We start from the raw sequence: 23,672 nt of genomic DNA on the forward strand, positions 1-23,672 counted from the left end.
GCCCTTCTGGGCTGGCACGGGGCACAGCACTGCCAGGGCTGCAGCAGCGTGGCTGGGGGCTCCTGGCAGAGCTGCTCCATCCCCATGGCCTGAGCAGGGTGAGGGAGGGAGCAGCAGCCAAAGCCTGGGGTTACAGAGTGGCTGTGCCCAGCTGGGCTGGCACTGGGCTGGGCCACAGGGGAAAAGCATGTTGCCGGTCTCTGCCAGGCTCTGAGGCTGGTGTGTCTCCTGAGCAGGTGTGTGGTGTGGACTGGAGATGACCGGGTGTTCTTCTTCAACCCCAGCATGCAGCTGTCGGTGTGGGAGCGGCCGCTGGACCTGCGGCACCGCGGGGACATCAAGCGGCTGCTCGAGGACCCCCCGCACAAGCGCAAGCTGGAGGCTGCACCAAGTAACCCGCCCCCCAACCTGGCCTTGCTCCCCTCTCCCCGAGCCCCTGGAGCCCCCCTGGAGCTGGGCTGGGTGTGCTCATGGGGTGTGAGACCCTGAGTTACAGGGGGCAGCCCGGGGGCATTCCCGATGGAGCGAAATCCATGTTGGTCACAAATCCTTGTTTTCCCTGCAATGCTGGGCTGGGCGCTGAGCCTCCTCCCTGCTGCAGAGAAGCAGGAGGGCTCCTGCAGGAGCTGGATCTCTGCTGGCTGCAGTCCCTCTCAGGAGGCACAGGGTGCTTCACTGCCCGAGCTCAGGGCGTGCATCAGCAGAGCATCACTGCCTGCTGCCAAGGCTGAGATCACCCAGCAGAGCATCACTGCCTGCTGCCAAGGCTGAGATCACCCAGCAAAGCATCACTGCCTGCTCCCAGAGCTGGGGTCACCCAGCAGAGCATCACTCCGTGGCTGGGGATCACCCAGCCCAGCTGTGCAGCAGGAAATCCCAGCAGGGAGCTTTGGGGAAAGGAAAGGAAATCCCAGCAGGGAGCTTTGGGGAAAGGCTCCCTGCTCTGGGAGCTGCTGTGTCCCTGTCAGAGCTCCTGAGGCTCCACACTGGCTGCACTGGAGGGGTGTCCCTGCTGGGGACATCAGCCATGGCAGCCTTGGGACTGCTCCTGGCCTTGGCTGGCTGCTCAGGGTTCTTGAATATTCTGGGTTTGGTGTGAAAGAACAGCCACATCCTCCAGGTGCTGCTTGCTCCTTGCTGGACCGGGGGAAAAAGGCAGGACTTTGGTGGTTATTTCCACGTGCTGTGTTTCGTAACTGAATCGGGGTGGTGGCACTGCCAGGCTGCTGCAGGACCTGCCCTGTGCCCCCAGGCACCAGGGATGGGCACTGGCTTTGGTCCAGGGGGACAGCTGCCAGTGAACCCCTGCAAACCACAGTGAACCCCTGCAAACACCAAATAACTGCTATAAACCGAAACAAACCCTGCAAACCCCAAATGACCCCTGCAAACCCCACAGAAGCACCAGCTGCCTGCAGGGAGATGAAACTGAGCCATTTTCAGCTCCTCTGTCAGCAGAAAAGCAGCTCCAAGGAGGGCTCTCTGTCTGTGTCCTCCTGTTGACACAGCCTGTAATTCCATTTTCCTCTCTGAATTTCCACAGCAGGTGCTTGTGGGTACATTTCTGTATAATTCTTGTGTATGGCTTGAAGAGCTTTAGCTGTGGATGAAATTCCTGCAAAGCCTGTCTGCTGAAATTCATTCTTCAGGTGAAAAACAGAGCTTTTAATTGCAGGATGTGCTGGGAGCTCAGTGAATTCCTGCCAAGGGATGGCCAGAGACAAAGCTGAGGGTCATTGTTCATGGTCTCTAGCATTGTTCCTGCTCTGTAATTAATTAACAGAAGAGTCTTAACTCAGGCCTGAGAGGTGCCACTTCAAAAATCTATTTTTTGCTGTGCTCCATCCTTTCCATTTATTATCTCTACCACAAAGATTTGATTCATGCTCCTGGTTTTTTATGGCCATGACTTCCATTGTTGTTAAATATCTTAATCCTCCCTGCTGTAATTGGGCCCTGTGGTTGCTCAGGGTTGGAGCAGTTCATAATTAGTATAGATTAGCTCTGAGGTGAGGGGGATTATTTGTTACCTCTTCTCTTAGCTTGTAATCTCCAGTAAATAAATAACACAAACGAGCTGAGTGTTCCCAACAATGCTTCCCACATTTATTTAGCTGAGTGGCTGCTGCTGAGATTTAATTAGGATTTTCAAATCAAACATCTTAAAAAAAAAGAAAAAAAGATGTCAAGCGAAGTTATCCACGGGATGCTCGGGGTTGTCTCTGCTGAGGGATCAAGTGCTTTTTAAATTTGGGCAGAAATGAGAAATTGAGAAATGAGCAATTACTCCTCCTGCACCAAGGGTTTGCTCCAGGAGGTTGATGTGGCTGTTCCCTGGTGGGGTGCCATCCCATGGGCTTGGGGAGCAGGGCAGCTCCTCCAGAGCCCAGAGCAATTGCTCTGCTCTCTTCCTCAGCTGCTCAGGGTCCGCCTGGCTGCTGGGGCTGAGCAGGATTTTCCTGCTGATTAATAGAAAATGGACATTGTGGAGTCACCAAATCATGGGATGGTTGGGTTGGGAGGGACCCCAAACCCCCCTCAGTGCCACCCCTGCCATGGCAGGGACGCCTCCCCTGCCCCAGTGTCCAGCCTGGCCCTGGGCACAGCTGGTAGCACTCCTCCTGAAACCAGTGCTGATGTCCTTCACTGAATTCCCCCGGGTGTTTGGGCCCTTTGGCACTCAGACAAGAGGCTGCAGCCCATCCCTGGGGCCAGCACATGAATATTGGCCAGCCCCTGTGCTGGGGACCCTCCCGTGCAGCCACTGCAGGGATCTGGCTCCTGGCACTGACCTTGGGGGTTTGGGGAGAGCTGCACTGGCAGAGGTGACAGAAAAGGGTTCAGAATTCAGATTTGTGTTCAGAATCAGGATTTGTTTCCCTTGTCTGTGAGTGAAAATCCAAGCCCTGAGCCCCTCAAGGACCCGTGTCAGTCCTGACCAGGGGCTGCCCTGGCCTTGGAGCTGCTCTGCAGCCTCAGCAGTGTGGGGATTGTTGGGTGTCCCCAGCCCTGCGGGGTGCTGCTGGAATTCCTGGGAAAGCAGGAATTCTGAGATCCCAGGAGGAGGAATGGGACACAATTACCTCCAGGGGATCCCTCAGGCTGTCAGCACAGAAATGACTTTGCAGGAATGTCTTCAGTTGCATTTTGAAGGGAAGGGAGGAGGGAGGATGGGTGAAACAATAATAAGATTTAAAGCAATCATGTCATGAATGAAAAATGAGGAATTTTGCTGACTGGAAACGGTCACTTTATTGCTGTTCCTTCCATTTGGATGAAGGCAATTCCGAGGATTTTATAAAATACTTGTTATTTCTAAAACCCTCTGTGGGGGTGAAAGGCACGAATTACCTGCGCAGCAGAGACAGGGAAGAGAAGTCAATCTGAGGAATTTGTATCCCCATTTATCTCGTTCAGATCTAATAATGACGTATTTCTTTTCAGCAGACAAGTGTGTTAGCTCTTGTCCAGGGGATGAAAATGATGATCTGAGCATCAAAACCAAGAGAAATAAGTGAGTTCAACGTTTCCTTGTGTCTGTCTGACGGTGGGTAGGGCTGGTACAAAGGAGGGCAGGTTAAAGCAGTTTTGGCTCTGTGTGGGTGAGTGATGGAGCATTCTCCAGGTGTGCAGTCCTCACCAGGGCCAGGACTCTCTGCAGCCTCTGTTTCCCCTGCACATCACCTGGGTTTGCCTGGGGGGCTCTTCCTTTATCAAATGGTCACAGACAAGGCTGTGGGTCACTCCAAAGGGAAAAATGTTTCCCTCCCTGAAGTACAGCAGATTTTGCCTGCTCAGCCCCAGGTGCTGCTGTTTCTGAACTTCATTCCGACATGTGCCTCACACTCTGCTGAAGGCACAACTGGAAATGCAGCTCTGGGGTGTGCAGAGTGCCCAGCTCCTGCCAGGCGTCCTTCTGAGAGGGCAGCACAGCATTTGTGCTGGGAGGCCTTGGGAAACCTCACCTAGTTAGGCTGGGCAGAGTCACCGAATGAAGCAGGGATTTATTCAAAGCACCTCCTCCATGGATCCACCTTGGGCAGCACCAGAGCCCAGCCAGGGCTGCACCCAAGATGAACCAAAATGGCCCCAAAATGCACGGCCGGGCACGGGGGCTGTCCCTGGGATCAGCTCTGCTCCATTTGCACCTTGCAGTTCATTGTCCCATTCCAGCTTTAGCCCAGGCAGTCCCACCCTGCTTGTTTTTCTCTCTCCAGCCCACGGTGTTTGTGCTCCTGGGCTGAGATTTGGATCATTTGTCCTTGGTGCCCAGCTGGAGCAGGAATTGTTTTGTCTCCCTGCTCTGTGCACAGAGCTCAGCATCCCTGATGGGAAGCTCAGACCCACCCACTAAAGCAGCACAGAATGGGAAATACTGGTAAATGCCCACAGAATCTGAGGCATCAGTGGATTATTACCAATGTGCTGAACTTTATTGGATCCTTTATTGTGATTTTTGTAATGAAAGAATGCTCCCCCTTTAAGGTCCCCCCTCCTTAGGAGGGCTGGATGAAGTTGTCACTTTGCTGCAGTTTGAGTTTGGGTGTCAGATCCCTCTGGTGGCCCTGAGTGACCCTCCTGCCTGAGCAGGAGCTGCTCCAGCCCCTCCAGCCCAGGTTTGGTGCCCAGCTGTGGGCGTGGGAGGTTCTGGGATGCCCCAGGGAGGATTAAAGGATCCAAAGGATGCAGTCCCTGTTCAGGGCAGTGTTGCTGACCCTGTGTGTGTGTGCCCTGTGCAGAACAGAGGAGTGCCAGGCTGCAGGCCCAGCCGGCGCTGAGGAGGAGCAGGCAGGGGAGGAAGGCTCAGCCCCGCGGATCTCACCGCCCCTGGAGGAGAGGATCACCCACTTCAGGGACATGCTGCTGGAGAGGGGGGTAAGGAATGAATGGGACACAGCACAGCCTGGAGCCATGCCCTGAGTCAGGAACCACGCTGGGGTGCTGTCCCTGAGCCCTGTGACACTGTCCATGTCCCCAGTGCCATGGCAGGAACCACACTGGGGTGCTGTCCCTGATCCCTGTGACACTGTCCATGTCCTCACAGCCATGGCAGGAGCCACGCTGGGGTGCTGTCCCTGGGGCTGTGGCACTGTCCATGTCCCCAGTGCCATGGCAGGAACCACGCTGGGGTGCTGTCCCTGATCCCTGTGACACTGTCCATGTCCCCAGTGCCATGGCAGGAGCCACGCTGGGGTGCTGTCCCTGATCCCTGTGGCACTGTCCATGTCCCCAGTGCCATGGCAGGAACCACACTGGGGTGCTGTCCCTGATCCCTGTGACACTGTCCATGTCCCCAGTGCCATGGCAGGAACCACGCTGGGGTGCTGTCCCTGGGGCTGTGACACTGTCCATGTCCCCAGTGTCATGGCAGGAACCACGCTGGGGTGCTGTCCCTGATCCCTGTGGCACTGTCCATGTCCTCACAGCCATGGCAGGAACCACACTGGGGTGCTGTCCCTGGGGCTGTGGCACTGTCCATGTCCCCAGTGCCACCCCTGGAGCTGGGACCCTTTCCCGACAAATCCCAGGGATGTCCAGAGGCAGGAGCTTTCCAGCAGGGGCTCAGAGGGACGTGGGGCTGTGGGCACTGCCCTGTCCTGGCCAGCTCTGGGCTGTCCATCACCCCAAACCCCACAGGGACTCCAGGGAGCCGACTGCACTGACTGCCCTTCCAAAATCCTGGGATCATCAGTGGTTTGGGGTGGAAAGGAGCTCACAGCCCACCCAGTGCCACCATGCCATGGCAGGGACACCTCCCACTGTCCCCCAATGTCCAGCCTGGCCTTGGGCACTGCCAGGGATCCAGGGGCAGCCACAGCTGCTCTGGGCACCTGTGCCAGGGCTGCCCACCCTGCCAGGGAACAATTCCCAATTCCCAATATCCCACCCATCCCTGCCCTCTGGCAGCATAAAGCCATTAATGCTTATCCAGACCCTTGGGGAAGGATGTTCTGGAGATGGTTCCAGCTGTGCTGGGAACAGGGAATGCTCTGGGTTTGGGCTCAGGGGGCACAGGGAGGGGTAAAATGAGCAGTGGGTGCAGATCCTCTGCCTCCCGCACCCTGCCACGTGTGTCCCATAAAGGGAATGTCACTCCTGCAGGAAATACAGCCCAAGGTGGCTCCTGTCAGGCATTAAAGCCTATAAAATTTATCCCAGCAATCAGCAGGCTTTAAAGGGGGATAATTAGAGCTTCAGCAGCTCAGCAATGAATTATCCCCACGCCGGAGCTGCTTTATTAATACAGCTTGTTATTTATGCTGCAGAAATGCATGAGGGCCGTGAAGGAGCCCTGGGTGAGGGCTTTGCTGGCAGGTTGGAACTCGGGGGGCAGTAAGTCAGTATTTGGAAGGATTAGGGGTGTTCTACAACAGGATTCTCAGGTGTTTCTATGTAAGATCTGCTCCTAAAATAAAGAAATTTGGGAAATTCACAGTTTGGATTCAGTGATGTTTAAAAATGGGGAGAGAATAGGTTACTTTGCTTTTACCCTGAACATTTTCCAACTGTCCAGCTCAGCAGCAGCTGCTTGGCGTGGCTGGAGCACAGGGAGACCATTAATGCCATTTAAATCTGATTATTTAATGACCATCCCCTGCCCTCTCCTCCTGAAGGAGCTGCTGGATGGAATCACAAAGAGCTCGGAGCAGATGGAGTTTGCCAGTGCAGTTCTGCAGCTTCCCACAGAAATTATGTCAAGAGAAGAATATTTATTGTAACATTTTAAAAATAGAGGGGGTTTGGGGGAGCTCCAAGGCACAGCCACTCTTTATTCTGAAGCCTGGGGTGAGTTTTCCTCTATCAAAATGGAATCTGAATATTCTTCTGGAAGTTTCAAAATTTCCATAAAATTCCAAAATTTAAGGTTCCTCCTGGCTCCCTCTCCCACCCAGCATCAAACTGTCCACATTCTAAGCCAGCATTTCCAGGAAGGTCCTCTCCCTGCTGGCTGCTCTCAAGGCTTCTGAGAGGATTCCAGGGGTTGTTTGTTCTCAAGGTTCTCCCTTCTTAATTCGAGGGAGAGAGGGGGATTTGTGTGTGAAGGGGTATTTGTGTGATTTGTGTGTGAGGTGTACCTGGGATGAAATCAGAATTACCAGGTTACTTTAGGTGATGTTTGCCAAATGTGCAGCGTAATAATTGCTAAGCACAGAATCATCAGCTGGAATGATTATGTGATGAACTAGTCTGAGCTTAATTAGCCTGAGCTCAGAGGGGGATCTGTGCAGGGCGCAGAGCTGGTGTCCAGGAGAGTGTGAAAGGCACCAGGAAAAGAGAATTCCTGGCGCTGCAAACCCCAGAGCTCAGGACAGGGGCACAGGGAGGGGTGCTTGGGTTGTGGGAAGGGATGCTGGGGGGACCAAAGGCAGCCTGGGCTCTGGGTACCCCAAAGGTCTCAAAGGCAGCCCAAGCTTTGGATTTTCCACTCTCAAGCCACTCTGAGAGGAAAACAAGTCCACTTAAAGCCACTTTGCTTCATCAGAGCTTTCCTGCTGGAGTGTTAATTACTCTTTAATTACACTTCACATCCTTTTTTTTTTTTTTTTTTTTTAGTGAATTCATTCTTTTGTAATTAGTTGGAGTGATTAGAATATTTTATTTCCTTCAGATTTTTCTGTCATCAGTGAATTAGCAGGGATGCTGTAGAAGCTTCTGAGCTGGTGGGAGGGACTTGTCCCTGCTCAGGCAGGGGATGGGGATGGATCTGGGTGGTGTCTGAGGTCCCTCCAGCCCAAAGTGCTGTGTGACTCCACGGCTCCATGAGGCTGGAAGCAGCCCTGCAGGATGGCTCATTCCCATCCCAGTGGTGCTTTAGGGTGTTCACCGCCAGCCCTCCCTGTGTGCCCCAGCTCCAGCTCTGCAGTTGGAATTGCCCTTTGGAGGGCATTGGTGCCTCTGCTGCCCAAAGTGCAGCACAAATGGCATTTCCTGCCTGCTGTGGGCTCCTCCAGCACAGGGAGCAAATCCAGAGGAGCAAACCCACCCTGCCCTGAGGGGCTGTGACCGTGTTCACAGGGGTCTGAGGGTGAGGGAAGAGACGAGGATCTGACTCCATGTTTCACAAGGCTGATTTATTATTTTATGATATATATTACATTTAAACTATACTAAAAGAATAGAAGAAAGGATTTCATCAGAAGGCTGGCTAAGAATAGAATAGGAAGGAATGATAACAAAGGTTTGTGTCTCAGACAGAGAGTCTGAGTGTTTTGCAGAGATAGCCAAAAACTCCACAACTTAGTGGAAGTTGTGTGCAGATAAGAATCTCCACATGCATCCAGTGCTGTAATAAACATACTGGCTTTACAACCTTCACAAAGTTGTGGAGTTTTTGGCTAACTCCACAAAACATGAGCCAGCTGGCTGTGATTGGCCATTAATTAGAAACAAGCACATGAGACCAATCCCAGCTGCACCTGTTGCATTCCACAGCAGCAGATAACCATTGTTTGCATTTTGTTCCTGAGGCCTCCCAGCTTCTCAGGAGGAAAAATCCTGAGGAAAGGATTTTCCATAAAAGAGGTCTGTGACAAAGAGCCACCAGAGCTCTGCCAGAGACTAAAATCCACCTTCAGCCACGCCCAGGATGCTGCCCAGGGCTGCTCAGCTCGGGAGCATTCACTCACCCCTTGCCCATCCTCACAAAATGCTCTGTGTGTGCCCAGGTGTCGGCGTTCTCCACGTGGGAGAAGGAGCTGCACAAGATCGTGTTTGACCCACGCTACCTCCTGCTCAACCCCGAGGAGAGGAAGCAGGTGAGTGCCCTGGGCCCCAGGTGAGTGCCCCATGCCTCAGGTGAGTGCCCCATGCCCCAGGTGAGTGCCCCAGCCCCAGGTGAGTGCCCCGGGCCCCAGGTGAGTGCCCCGAGCCCCAGGTGAGTGCCCCGGGCCCCAGGTGAGTGCCCTGGGCCCCAGGTGAGTGCCCCATGCCTCAGGTGAGTGCCCCATGCCCCAGGTGAGTGCCCCGTGCCTCAGGTGAGTGCCCCATGCCCCAGGTGAGTGCCCCGAGCCCCAGGTGAGTGCCCCATGCCCCAGGTGAGTGCCCCGTGCCTCAGGTGAGTGCCCCATGCCCCAGGTGAGTGCCCCGTGCCTCAGGTGAGTGCCCCATGCCTCAGGTGAGTGCCCCAGCCCCAGGTGAGTGCCCCATGCCCCAGGTGAGTGCCCTGGGCCCCAGGTGAGTGCCCCAGCCCCAGGTGAGTGCCCCATGCCCCATGCACACGGCCCTGCTGCAGCCAGCACCCCCAGACTGACCAGGAGCCTGCAGCAGCTGCCCTGGGAGAGGAAAATAATAATGTAAAATCAGAATTTCCCTGGGAACACGCACAGGTTTGGCTCTGCCCATCGGGGGGATGCTCACCAGGCGCAGGGTGGGGTTTGGGGTCTAGGAGCTGGGCTCTGTGGGATTTGGGGGCCTGGGAATGGGGGCTCTGGGGTGTTGGGGGGTCTGGGAGTTGTGAGTCCCTTCCCATCAGGATATTCTGTGGTTCCCAGGGCTCTCTCCTTGGACCAGCAGGTGCTCCAAAGTTTGGTCACAGGGATCCTTGGGGTGCAGGAACAGCTCCTGAGCCTGGAAAACCTGGGAATGGGAACCTGGGAATGGGGACTTGGGAATGGGGACCTGGCTGTAGGAGGGAAATGGCTCCAAGGGAACACTTCTACCCTGAATTATTGGGATAGTGCAGAGACACTGCTGGATTTCCGTGGTTTAGGACCTTTCCCAGGAGTGTGGCAGGGGTTGGTGCTGACCCCACTGGACAGAGCACTGGGGGCTCTCTGACAGGGTTGGGTTTTTCTGGGGAGCTCCAAAGGGATGTGGGGCTTTGCTGCCTTGGTAATTTGGCCATTAATTATCACTAAGGGTTCCAAAATCTGCAGATGAGTCTGCAGAATTCAGGAGAGATGCAGGGATTTGCAGAGAAGGTGAACACTGCTGTTCTGTGGTTATTTCTCTCCCTTAAAAGTCTTTTGTCATCCTGCAGAAGGAATAATTTTTAATATTGAATCGTCCATTTTTTAAATAAACAGGATGAAAAATGAACTTATTCCATATTGTCCCGTGGTTCTCCAGAGAGCTTCCTGTAGGTATTTACCACAGGACTGGGCACATACATCTTCATTTGCTCCCTCTCCAATATCTCCTTTCCTAAGGAAAAAAAAGTGAAACAAAATAATAAGGAAACACAGGAATGAAAATGTATGAGGAGCTGCCAGGATGGAAAGGGCTGCTAAAGAGCCTGAGCAGGGAGTTTGGGATTCATTTCAGGGAATGGGCAAGGACAGCACCTGGGCACGATGAGTCAATCCAGAGACATTCCTGGGAGCCATGGAATCATCATTTTATCGGCCATGGAATCATTTTATCGGCCATGGAATCATCATTTCATCAGCCATGGAATCATCATTTTATCAGCCATGGAATCATTTTATCGGCCATGGAATCATCATTTCATCAGCCATGGCAGGGCTGGTCCTGGCTGGGCTTTGAGTCCTTCCTGCCCAAACCAGGCTGGGGCTCTGGGATCAACACCAGCACTGCTGCCCTTTAATTAAATGCCCAACTGCAGCCAGGACAGAGGGCCAGTCCTTGGAGGTGATGGGATAAAAACTCCTGGGCACGTGGGGAGGCAGATGAGGACTGCAGGCCCTGGGCTTGCCAAACCCCCAAGCCTTTGTCCATAACTCCTTGTCCTGGCTCCCTTCCCTGGGCAGATTTTCGAGCAGTTTGTCAAGACCCGGGTCAGGGAGGAGTACAAAGAGAAGAAGAACAAGCTGCTGTTGGCCAAGGAAGAATTCAAGAAGCTTCTGGAAGAATCCAAGTTATCCCCAAGGTGGGTATTGCCATAGGAAGGGTTGGCTTTGTCATTTAGGCTGAGCTTTTCAGCCCAGAATTCTTCTAGCAGGAGGAAGATGCCAATGCTGGGGTGGCATCTCTTCCCTGGTATTTTCCAGTATTTTGTTGTGTTCCTGAGAGAGGAAATGTTCCATCTGTGTCTCCCACCCTCCCTCTCTCTGTCCCTTCCCCTCTCCCTCTCTCCCTCAGAATGTGCAGCACTTTGCACAGCACATTTATTTTATATTCCTGTATATGCAGTGATTATGGAATACACATTACTTATGGAAAATCAGTACCACAATGTTCAGTCTCATCCATATTACACATGCAGGTGTAATTACTCAGAAATTGCATTTAGTCTTGGGCTTTGGTGGAAGAGAAATATAATTTCTCAAAGTTCCTGTTAATGCCATGCCATTAAATTCATGGAATGTGTCCCTGCCCATGGCAGGGGGCTGGAACAAGGTGATCTGTGAGATTCCTCCCAACCCAAACCCTTCTGTGGCTCCACAATTCTGTCATTAAATTAAAATACAGCAACTGTGCAAGGCACAATTTATGTTTTACTTTGTTTTTCTAGTGGTGGATCCAGACTCACAGAGTGGCAGTGGCAGTGCTTAGGCCAGTGCTTTCTCATTTGTAAATTACATGAAAATAAAGGGGTTTATATTATAAATATTGTTAAATTGCTGGAACAAAGAAATGACTGTTTTCTGTGATAAAACATGCAGACAATTATTCAGCACGACCTGCGTGGGCACACGGATCCCAACAGCACGTGGGGCTGGAATAATTGTAATTACAAGAAGCATTTTACAACAAAATTAGGGATATTCTGCGCTGATTTCCCACCCAAACTCTGCTTCCAGCACTGATCTTCCCAGTGCCCAGGGGAAAAGCTGTGCTGGCCCAGAGGCCAGGGGCATTTCACCCCTGAAGGGTTTTGGGAGCTGACTGTGACAACAAAGCACTGAGGAAGCTCCTTTCCCTGCCTTGATTTAGGCACACAATGAGAGGAATAAATCCCAAATATTTCCAATAAAAAGCAGAGTCACCTTGGGGAAAGGAGCCGGGCGTGCAGCCTGAAAGGCAATGAAGGTAGAAAACCCTGCTAGGAGAGAGCTCGCTTGGAAATACAAAACATGCAGGAGCTGAAATAAAACCTCCCTGTCACTGCTCTGTGAGCGTGGCTTTAATGGCTCAGCACCCCCCTGCCAGCCACCAGCCCTTCTGAAATGCCATTTTAATCCTTGCTGGCTGCCCCAGTGCCCAGAGCCCTCGTGGGGGCTCACCTTCCTCCATCCCAGGAGGAGGAGGAGGATTCCCCATCCTGTTCCTGTCACCCATTCCCATTCCCTGGTTCTTGGTGTGGGTGCAGTGCAGGAGCCTGGGGGTGGCTGTGACGGTGCTCACAGGGGTCCCAGGATGAGGATCTGACTCCATGTTTCTGAAGGCTGATTGATTATTTTATGATATATATTACACTTAAACTATACTAAAAGAATAGAAGAAAGGATTTCATCAGAAGGCTGGCTAAGAATAGAATAGCAAAGAATGATAGCAAACATTTGTGGCTCGGCTCTCTGTCCGAGCCAGCTGACTGTGATTGGCCATTAATCAGAAACAACCACATGAGACCAATCCCAGATGCACCTGTTGCATCCCACAGCAGCAGATAACCATTGTTTGCATTTTGTTCCTGAGGCCTCCCAGCTTCTCAGGAGGAAAGATCCTAAGGAAAGGATTTTCCATAAAAGATGTGTGTGACAGGTGCCAGGCACTGCCCCAGTGCCCAGTCCCCTTTTCCATGCCCTGGTTCTTGGTGTGGGTGCAGTGCAGGAGCCCGGTGGTGCCAGGCACAGCCCCAGCTGCCCAGTCCCCTTTTCCACAGGACAACCTTCAGGACTTTGCCTTTTCCACAGGACAACCTTCAAGGAGTTTGCCGAGAAGCACGGCCGGGACCAGCGCTTCCGCCTCGTCCCGAAGAAGAAGGACCAGGAGCATTTCTTCAACCAGTTCATCCTCATCCTCAAGAAGAGGGACAAGGAAAACAGGATAAGGCTGCGGAAAATGAGATAAGAGCAAGTGGAGCTGGCAATAAAGACGCGTGCCCGGGCTGGGCTGCGGGAAGGGGTTCCAGGAAGGAGGAAACGCTCGGGGTCCCAGAGCAGCACCAGGAGTGGGGGTCAAGGCCGCCCCTGAAGGGAGTTTGGGGAGCACCCACTGCAGCGGGGAAGGCTGTTCTGCAGGAATGGGAAGGATATTCTGTTCTCAAAGAATTAATGTTTCATATTGAAGCTCTCTTTTGTACAACATCCAGAGTTCGATGCATTTCTAATTGCCATGATATGTCGATCCCTTAATTGTTTTAATTATGCAAATTACTTGTAATATACACAAGTTATGACTCCGATGCAGATTTATAATTAAGCAGAAGCAGATGCCATCCAGAGCAATCTCAAGGCATTTCCATCATTTAGGGGAAGTATCTCAAGCAATCTTTTGGCACCTCTGCATTCCCACCAAGTGTGTGGGGCCTGGTGGTGTGCAGGACCCGCTCCCGCTGCTCATCCGTCTCTGTCCAGTCCTTGAGTAGTAGTAACCAGCTATTCATTGTAAATCTTGGTGAAGAGTGTGGAAACCTTGGCACATGTTCCATGGGAGAGCTCTCTGGCCCAGGACTTTGCCGTGGGCAGGGTTCCCCTCAGCCTTCCAACCCCAGTTCTGTGGTGAAGCCATCCCAGTTGGATTTGGGTTCTGTTCCTGTGTGTGAAGAGTCTGCATGAGATTTTTCTCATCATATTTGTATAAATAAATATTTAACTTTTGTAATTAAGAAGCATTTCAAGCCTGATTTCAGGGGGGAAGCTTTTTGAAGAGGTTTTTTTTTTTGCCAGAACTCGAGTGGAAAATGCTGTCAGGGACGGGGTGGGGGTTGTTGGGGTGTCTGTGCAGGGCCAGGGGTTGGACTGGATCCTTGTGGGTCCCTTCCAGCTCAGGCCACTCTGGGATTCCAGGAAATAATAACACAGGGAAAAATGGGAAAAATATTTTTCCAGGGAAAAATAACACAGGGCTTGTGATTTTTACTGGAGAGATGAAAAACCAGAGGGGGCTCCCGCCAATCAAGATTTGTGTGCAAATTCCAGTGAGATCCATTGGAAATCTGAGGATATTGGGAACAAAAGTCACTCTGGCTGCACAGGTAGGATATTGTGGCTGGAGGGACATCAGGAGATCTCTGTCCTGCTCCAAAGATGCTCTAATTGTGATTCTTTTTCCCAGGAGACCTAAATTTTAATTATTGCTCCTTAAATCTATAGACTTCTGTTTGCTTGGAGTGAGGGGGATACTTTCTCCAACTCCCAGTAATTTTTATTTGGGTGTGTGCTGGATATTCTTATAATCAAGGCAATAAATGAACTTTCTGCTGCCTTGGAAAAATGAACTTAGAATACTTCAGAGTGCCAGGACGAGGGGGGATGGCTGCCCAGTGCCAGAGGGCAGGGTCAGTGGGACACTGGGAGGGGATTCCTGGCTGTGGGGTGGGCAGGGACAGGGAACAGGGCTGTCCCAGGCGCTGCTTGCCTTGCTCCCCAGCCTCCATGGCTTCACATCCCTGAGGGATCCACTGGAACTGCTCCTGCTCAGGTGAGTGCCCTGGGGCTTCTGGATGGCTGCATTTTGTTCCGTTTTCAGGGTGGAAAAACATAAGGAGTGGAATGGATTTAATTATTTTTAATGGTCTTTTAGTGTTTTTTTAATGTTTTTTAGTGTTTTTTTGATGTTTTTAGTGTTTATTAATATTTTTAGTGGTTTTTAATGGTTTTCAGTTCAACCAAGAGCACTGAGAGACAGCCCTGGGAGCTCCCCAGACAGCCAGGCCAGGCATGGGGAGCAGCTTCATTTGGAGCTGGTTGGATCACAGGGAGGAGAATGAACCCAGGGTATCTCCAGAGGGAGCTTGGGGTTTGCCTCCCCAAGGACAAGGCACTGAAAATTAGGAAATTGTCATTAAAAGCTAAATTATGGTGGAAAGGGCTGCCAAGGACTTGAACTTGTTCATTTTGGTTTCACGTGCCAATAAAATGCTGATGATGGCTTTGCTTGGGTAATGTGAGGAGCAGTTTGTGTGCTGGCATCCTTGGCTGGCTTGTACTGGTCTGAACCCCAGACAAACAGGAGCAAAAATCAAAGGGGATAATGTTATGTGGCTTTTCTTCATTTAGGTAAAATGCAAAATCCCGAGGGAACAAACTGTGCACAATGTGGGCAATGTGAAGGTGCAAAGGATGATTTTGGGAGGTTCTGGTCAGTTTGGGATGGTTTTTTCTCTGCTTTTCAGCCTCCCAACAAGGCAATAGATATTTTAGTGGTTGAGCAAGAGTTAAAGCCATTTTGGTTCTCTTTTTGAAGTACTTTGTGATTGTTTGTTTTTTTTAACTCAGTTCTTTGTGTTTTGATTTCTGTGCCTGGGTTTACTTTGGTAAATATTGCTTTCATGGCACCCCCCTGGGAGCAGCTTTCCCTGTTGCTGTGATCATTGCTGGGAGAGCTAATCCCGAGCAGAAATGAAGAGAAGTCAGAGAAATGAGAACCAATGATGGCAGAGTTCCCAGGAGATTCTGAATTTGCTCCTCTGGATGCACAGAGAGATGCTCTGGGTGTGTTTGTGAGCAATTCCAGCTGGTTTGTGCTCAAGGGCCAGTGCAGTGTCCCTGCCTTGTGTTTGCCTGGCACTGCTGCCTCTGCACTGGCCCTTCCCAAGGAATTCTCATTGCTCACAGCAATCCTGGCACTTCCCCATGGGTTCCTTCCACCTGAGGTTCCTCTGTTTGAAGGCTCCACTCTGGGAAGGCAAATGGGACAAACTGGGAATGCTGGAAATGCAGAAATGACGTTTTTCCTTGAAAGGGAAAACTCCGTCCCTGTTCCAAGGAAAAACATCATTTCTGCATTCCCAGCATTCCCAATTTCTCCCAGTTTCCCTTCCCAGAGACAGACCTGGAGCTGGCTGGGAGCTTTCAGGAGTTTGTGAGAAGTTCCTCTCAGACAGGGAACTGGGTTCAGCCCTGACTGCATGCTTCACATTTGTCAAAATTGCTTTAAATTGAACCTTTTTCCTTCCTCTCCTGTGAGGGAGGGAGGAGCCTCCAACTGCTTTTTGATTGCTGTATTTCCTCGTCCAGGTGCTCAGGAGGGGTTGGCTGTGGGAGAGAATCAAGGGTTTATTTTTGTTCTTTATTTAAATAATGAATAGTCAGTGAGATGATCCTGTGTTCTCACCTTCACTGCAGGCCACAACCCCTTCTCCTTCTTTAATAGAAGTGAATAATTTGCCAATATTTAACTCTGGGGATAATTTTCAAGGTAAATCATTGAATGGTCTGGCTTGGAAGGGACCTTTAAGATCATCTCCTTCCCCCAGTGCCTTGTGTAGCTCATTTTGGAGTCAGCTGCTGATAAAATGAAGGGTTTGATTTCAGAAAAGGCAAGGAAATCTTTGCCAATTCACTGAGCATTCTCTGAACACTCCTCTCCTTTCTCAGCTTGTTATTTATTTAGAGAGAAAAACCCAGTCTTTGTAAATCTCCTGCTTGCTTGAGCTCACATCCCAGACAGCTTTTCGAGGACGTGGGGTCTCCAGCTCTGCTGGGACACGTCTGAGCTGGGAGGAATCACTGAAACCTCTCCAAATGAACCTTTCCACGTTCACCTGTTGCAGTCAATGTGGCCATCACTGGTTGTGAGCAATGACACCAGGTGGGGATTGACCATCAGAATTGCCAGAGCAGCCCCTGCATCCCTGGCAGTGCCCAGGGCCAGGCTGGAGCAGCTGGGACAGTGGGAGGTGTCCCTGCCATGGCAGGGTGGCCCTGGGTGGGATTTGGGGTCCCTCCAGGCCAGACCAGTCAGTTCTTGGACCAGGCTTTACCCCATGAACAAAAAATATCTCTTTTTTTGAAATATATATTTCTCTTTTTTCTCCTTTGAAGAGAAAAGCTTTTCCCTGGAATCACAGCAAAGCTGTGCTTCTGCTTGGAACAGGCACTGCCTGCAAAACAAGAATTCATTTAACTTTAAAGAGCATTTTTAATAAAGACCTTCTCCATCTGAGGGGGCTGTGAGTGTAGGCACGGTAGGCTGAGCCTTTCAAGGCCCGTGTTTTGTTTGTATTAAAAATAATTTTCCCCTCAGATGTGATGTTTTTCCTCCTAAAAGAATAAAATATTGATTTAATAATTCAGACACAGTCAGCTGGAGGTTGACGTGTCTGGATGCTCTGCACAGATCTCCTTACAAATTGCAGCTGTGTGTTTTTATGGCTTTATTGTGAAACAAACGCTGCTCCTGTATCCACCAGAACATCTCAATGTGGCTGAGATGTTACCCAGGCAGGGAAAACCCTCTGGAATCAGGAGCTGATTCACAGAGAGGGAATGGAAGGGACAGAGCTCAACCCTGCCCAGGGCTGGGGAAACAGATCTGGGGGCTCTGGGGAGTGCCCATCCCTGGGGGTGACACCTGGGGACCTGTGGAGGTGGCACCTGGGGACACACCTGGGGCAGGGCTGGGCAGGGTTAAAGAACAAAGCAGGGATTTATTCCAAGGAAATCATTCCTTCACAGGACACACCTGGGGCAGTGATGCGCAGCGCTCCCTGGAACAGAGGTAAAGAATAAAGCAGGGATTTATTCCAAGGCTCACAGGACACACCTTGGGCCGTGGCTCCAGCCGCATCTCACACTTGGGTCAGTTCTGCTCCATTTCCACGCTGGGTTCAGTGCCCCATCCCAGCTCCAGGGATGCAGTCCCACCCTGCCAGGCTGCTCTCGGCACTTCTGGGGCTGAAGCTGCAGCGCTGTCCTTGGTTCTGGGGCTGTAAAGGATTGCTGTGTGTGCTGGGCTGTGGGCAGAGCTGCTGGCACTGAGTGTGGGGTGCAGGGGCACACGGGGGCTGTAAAGGATTGCTGTGTGTGCTGGGCTGTGGGCAGAGCTGCTGGCACTGGGTGTGGGGTGCAGGGGCACACGGGGGCTGTAAAGGATTGCTGTGTGTGCTGGGCTGTGGGCAGAGCTGCTGGCACTGGGTGTGGGGTGCAGGGTCACCCTGGGGCAGGGCAGAACCTGGAATAGCAGAGCTGGAACTGAAGGGATGGCCTGGGCACTGCTGGCTGGGTCTGGGGGCTGCTCCAACCTCCCCATTCCTGTGGTTCTGTGCCTGAGCAGCTCCAGGTGTTGCTCTGGCCCCTCCTCTGTCCCCCTAAGGGGTACTGGGATGTCACAATATACACAGACAGGACTCTTGTTCCTTCCTGCAGAAAAGCTGGATCTTTACTGCACAGCTCATGTTTTACAGGGATGTCAGAGGGCACCGTGCTAAATCCAGCTGCTTAACAAAGCTTGGAAGCTCAGCTCATTGCCTGGTGATGGCTGATGCACATGGCTACCAAACCGCTCTGTTTCTGCACAGTTTATGTGTTTTCATCACAGGACAGATTCCTTGGGGTTTTTTTAGCTGCTGGCTGCACTTAGCTGAGGTTACAGGCCTAAGCCATGACTTTACAAAGCCTTTCCTTCGTGGGGTTTTACCTCCATGCAACGCTGGGGCTCCTTTTCCCTGGGACAGTTTCCAGCCCTGCCCTGTGCCAGTGAGCCCAGGATGGTGCTGCCTCAGGGCTGTGGGTGCTGGCAGGAGCTGCCCTGCCCTGCCCTGCCCTGCCCTGCCCTGGGAATAAAGGGATTGCTGGACATAAAGGGGGTTTCTGGACATAAAGGGGACTTCTGGACATAAAGGGGGTTTCTGGATATAAAGGGGGTTTCTGGAAGCAAAGGGGATTTCTGAAAATAAAGGGTACTTCTGGACATACAGGAGATTTCTGAACATAAAGGGAGTTTCTGAAAATAAAGGGGGTTTCTGGGAATAAAGGGGATTTTTGGACTTAAAGGGGGTTTCTGAAATAAAGGGGATTTCTGCAAATAAAGGGGGTTTCTGGAAGTAAGGGGGGATTCTGGACATAAAGGGGATTTCTGGGAATAAAAGGATTTCTGGACATAAAGGGGATTTCTGGACATAAAGAGGGTTTCTGGACATAAAGAGGGTTTCTGGGAATAAAGGGGATTTCTGGACATAAAAGGGGTTTCTGGACATAAAGGTGGTTTCTGGGAATAAAGTGGATTTCTGGAAGTAAAGGGCATTTCTGGACATAAAGAGAATTTCTGTACATAGAGGGGGTTTCTGTACACAAAGGGGTTCTGGGCCCTGCAGGCCCTGGGCGCTGTGGGCTCAGTCAGGGATCAGTGGCCGTGGCTGAAGGGCCAGGAGAGGTCTCAGCACAGCAGCATTGATGGTCTCTCCTCTCTGGCATTGACAGGAGAGGAGTCCAGGTGAGGCACTGATGGGTTTTGGCTTCTCACTAATTAAAAATGAGTAAATCTTTAAAGTCACTGCCTCTGCTTTCTGTTGCTGAGGTCTCAGCAGTGAACAGAGAGAGTGTGCTCCATGTCAGCCTCTGAAATTGCTGCACCAAAACCTCCATTGCCCTGGGATGCCCTGGGGAAAGCACAACAGTGAACTGCTTAAAAATTAAAGTCTTTGCTTTGGGCACTTTCTGAAAAAAAAAAATCCATTCTGACTTTCAATTAAAAAAAACCAAAACAAAGGAGACTATGAATTGCAATGCAGAAATCAAGAGCAGAACTATCCCGTCCCTGCTTCCATGAGCTGCAGTCAGGTTTCTGTAAATTATTCTGTTTATTGGGAGTGCTGGCTGCAGAGCTGGGGTCCAGCCCCAGCAGGACGTGGAGAGAGAAAGGCAGCATTTCCTGCCAGCCTTGCTGTGTCCTTGGGCATTCCACACCCGTCCTCTGCCCGAGGGGAGATCCTGGGCAGGGCAATCCAAGCAGGCTCTGAGGGCGTTGGCTCCATGCCCTGGGGATGCCAGGGGAGATGGTGCAGAGCCAGGAGAGAGCTCAGGGGGGAATGCTGGGCTCCCACCCCAAACCCAAACCAGCCCCAGCCCCTCTCACTCCCCCTGGGGGCTCTGGCAGGGATCTCTCCACATGAGCCCCTTCCCAGACCTCTGCCCAGGCTCCTCCCTGGGATCCGGGGCCAGCCACAGCTTCTCTGGGCACCGCTTATAAATTAAATACAGAATTTGTTATAGCATATTTTATAGTTTTATATTGTTTATATTTTATTTTAACATAAATATATTATGTTATTTAACTATTGATTAATTAATATGTAATAATACTCAATATTATAATTATAATAATAAATACTAATTATTATATTGATGGAATGTATATAATTTTGTATTATTTCTATTTTATTTTAACATTAATCTATTATGTTATATAACTATTGATTAATTAATAATTAATAATGCTCAATATAATAATTATAATTAATAATTATTATATTGATAGAATGTATACAATTTTGTATTATTTCTATTTTTTGTAATATGATTTTATATAATTTTATACTATGTTATGTCATATTACTGCAAATAAGCAAATGGGGAATAGGTTTAATCCCCTCCCCATTTCTGGGTTAAGCACAGTGCCTGTCTGAAGGGTCAGTGGGAGCCTGGCAATAAACCAGATTGTCTTGGAGCAGTGAAGCGGCTTCAGCAGGGTGGGTGCTCCCACAGCTCAGCAGGTTGTTTAATTGATCCCACAATTGATTGGTCTCAGCTAATGACAATTGTGCATTCCTTGCCCTCCTGTCCTCGTGGACAGTGTGCTGGTGATGCCTTGTGCAGGCTGCCCTAGAGCAGAGGCTGGGCAGAGCTAAAGAATAAAGCAGGGATTTATTCACAGCATCTCCTCCATGGATCCACCTTGGGCAGCACCAGAGTCCAGCCAGGGCTGCACCCAAGATGAACCAAAATGGCCCCAAAATGCACGGCCGGGCACGGGGTCTGTCCCTGGGATCAGCTCTGCTCCATTTGCACCTTGCAGTTCATTGTCCCATCCCAGCTTTAGCCCCTGCAGTCCCACCCTGCTTGTTTTTCTCTCTCCAGCCCACGGGGTTTGTGCTCCTGGGCTGAGATTTGGGTCATTTGTCCTTGGTGCCCAGCTGGAGCAGGAATTGTTTTGTGTCCCTGCTCTGTGCACAGAGCTCAGCATCCCTGATGTGAGCCCAGCCCCACACACTAAAGCAGCACAGAATGGGAAACAGAGAAAAGCCAAACCTGGGGCATCACCTCTTTCCTTGGGAAATCCCTGCTGAGTTGAGGAAGGAGGAACATCCAAGGGGGACACTTGGCAGGGATCCTGCCACACTCCTTTATCCCTTTATCCACTCCTTGGAAAATGATTCCCTCTCAGCCAAAAGAATGTGAAATCCAAATCAGTGCTGCAGTGCCCTTGCCCCTGACTGCCAGTGCAGGGATCAGAATGAGCTATCATTAAATTACATTCTGCTGTTTATTCCATTCTGCTTATGATGCCATTTTTCTCCCCATTCCAGCCATGGGATAAATGATTCCATTGTGCAGCCCCACTTTAAGGCCTGCCTGCAAGGATGGGATATTTATGTAAATCAGCCCCGTGCCTGCCTGCCATCCCCAGCCCTGCTCATTTGTCTCCTGGTGCCACTCCTGATTACCCACTTTGGGCACAGATTGCAGCAATCAGGGGGCAGGAGCAGCTCCCTGCACGGGGGCCTTGGATCAATCTCCTGATCACAGCCACCATCCATTTCCCGGATAAATGCCTGTAGCTTTGCACTTTGGGCATTCATTAACTAATTAATGCCACTGATTGCAAGGAGAGCCAGGTAGAGCTGTGAATCAACATGCAGGAGCAGCACAGAAAGGTGAATGAAGAGCAGAGCTGGGGCTACTGGAGACACAAATGAGGGTGGAGGGGCAGTTTTGATCCAGCCCCCAGCCCACTCTTGGGGCAGTTGTGGTGCCCAAGGAGGAGCTGTCCCAGCCTGGCTCACACACAGCGCTGTGTAATTTACAGTGCAAGGGGAGCAGAACGCTCAGGCACTGAGCTCTGTGCTCTGCCAGGCTCCCAAACTCATAAACACCAGGATTCAATAATGTCTTAATTCAGGAAAACTAATTTCCCAAGCCATTAAATGGTGTTTAGCAAATTAGCTCAAATTTATTTCTCCAAACCTGGAATTAAAGTTGCAGTACATCTTGGTCGTGGTTGGCTTTCCCTTCCCTCTGTAACCAAATTTCTGCTGTGCTGCTCCCTCCACCCCAGGGCTGGAATCAAGCTGCAGTGTCACAGACATCTTTTATTTCCTTAGGATTTTTCCTCCTGAGAAGCTGGGAGGCCTCAGGAACAAAATGCAAACAATGGTTATCTGCTGCTGTGGAATGCAACAGGTGCATCTGGGATTGGTCTGGTGTGGTTGTTTCTAATTAATGGCCAATCACAGTCAGCTGGCTCGGACAGAGAGCCGAGCCACAAACCTTTGATATCATTCCTTCTTATTCTATTCTTAGTCAGCCTTCTGATGAAATCCTTTCTTCTATTCTTTTAGTATAGTTTTAATATAATATATATCATAAAATAATAAATCATCCTTGTGAAACATGGAGTCAGATCCTCGTCTCTTCCCTCATCCTCAGACCCCTGTGAGCACCACCACAAGTGCTCAGATTTCTGAGCAGGGTTTGTGATCTCTGCCTTTCCCCTGTGATGTGCTCAAACAGGAGCTGTGTGTGCTGCAGTGGGAGGAGGGTTGTGGATGGTCAGAGCTGACCTTGTCCAGGATCTCAGCTCTTTGTGAGGAAACACTGAGCCTCACCAAAAGAAAAGGAGTAATGATTTGAACTTTAATGTTTCCCGGATTAATCTGTGTTGTTTGTAAATTTTCTGGGTTCCTCCACGCAGCAGGCAGAAGGGATAAATGCTGTATTATTTTCCTTTCCCATCCCTCCTGCTTCCAGAGCCCCTTTTGTACCTGCCCAGGCTGGTTTGAGCTCAGGGTAAATGTTGAGCTGAGGTTTGAGCTGAGTGTAAATCCCCACATGGAGAGCACTTGGTGTCTGCTTTTTCCTCACGTGGTTGTTTTATCTGTTTTATCTCCCACTGTGGGAGCTGGGCAGGTTCAGGCCAGGAAATCAGGGCCAGAGAAGGGTTTGTTCCTCAGAGCTGGAACAAATCTGCACCTCCTTGTCACCAGCCCCAACCCTTGAGTGGATCCATGGTCCTGTTCTGCTCACACCGATTTCCATTAGGCTGTCACTGGGCTGTATTAATGACTCCAAATAAAATCTCAATACAAATTCTCAGTGCCCCCAAAGCCCAGGAAATAAATCCATCACATTGAGCAGATGGAAATGCAGGCAGCTCAGTGAAGGGCTCTGTAGCAGCACGAGATGTATTGGCTTATTCCAATTTCCTCCTTGTTATCAGAGGCTGTTCTGACTGGCAAACTCCTGACCCCTGGAGCAGAAACTCCTCTCCCAGCAGTCAGCAATGTAACAGGATTGTGTTATCTGCCACTCCTGGGATGGTGAGGAGGTGTCCCAGGGTGACGTTCTGATGCTGTATCCCCATTCCTGTGTTCTGTTCATGCTGGATATCATGTTCTGTGCCTCCCAGACTGGCTCTGAAGAGCGAATGTTTTGTTTTGGTTTTGCTCTCAGCCGCTCCCCCACGGCTGGCGGGACACACAGACAGGGCAGTGCGTGGTGCTGCTTTTGCTTTTTGCTTTGCTTTTCACTTTGCTCCTGCTTTGCTCTTGCTTTTTTGCTTCTGCTCCTTAGTTAGTTTAGCTAAGCAATCTGAATTTTTCCCTGGACTGTTTGTCCTTTCCCTTTTTTGGGCCTACGCAAGCCTGCTCGGGGCTGGGCCCTGGGAACAGC

At 50.8% G+C, this 23,672-nt stretch overlaps 1 protein-coding gene across 1 annotated transcript in view; it reads left to right on the forward strand.

Annotated features, from left to right (window-relative positions):
* The window catches only part of TCERG1L (transcription elongation regulator 1 like), a 52,352-nt gene extending 38,680 nt beyond the window's left edge, over nucleotides 1-13,672 (forward strand). Inside the window, exons 8-13 of the mRNA XM_054276772.1 lie at nucleotides 237-391; nucleotides 3,445-3,514; nucleotides 4,740-4,875; nucleotides 8,667-8,756; nucleotides 10,710-10,828; nucleotides 12,756-13,672. Coding sequence (XP_054132747.1) covers nucleotides 237-391; nucleotides 3,445-3,514; nucleotides 4,740-4,875; nucleotides 8,667-8,756; nucleotides 10,710-10,828; nucleotides 12,756-12,912 — 727 coding nt within the window. The 3' untranslated portion in view covers nucleotides 12,913-13,672. The remainder of the gene's footprint in view (nucleotides 1-236; nucleotides 392-3,444; nucleotides 3,515-4,739; nucleotides 4,876-8,666; nucleotides 8,757-10,709; nucleotides 10,829-12,755) is intronic.
* Nucleotides 13,673-23,672: the final 10,000 nt, after the last annotated feature.

This window comes from Melozone crissalis, unplaced genomic scaffold (assembly GCF_028551555.1).
Source record: "Melozone crissalis strain CALT ecotype California unplaced genomic scaffold, PUWL_Pcris_2 ptg000019l_1, whole genome shotgun sequence".
In the NCBI taxonomy this organism is placed as follows: domain Eukaryota; kingdom Metazoa; phylum Chordata; class Aves; order Passeriformes; family Passerellidae; genus Melozone; species Melozone crissalis.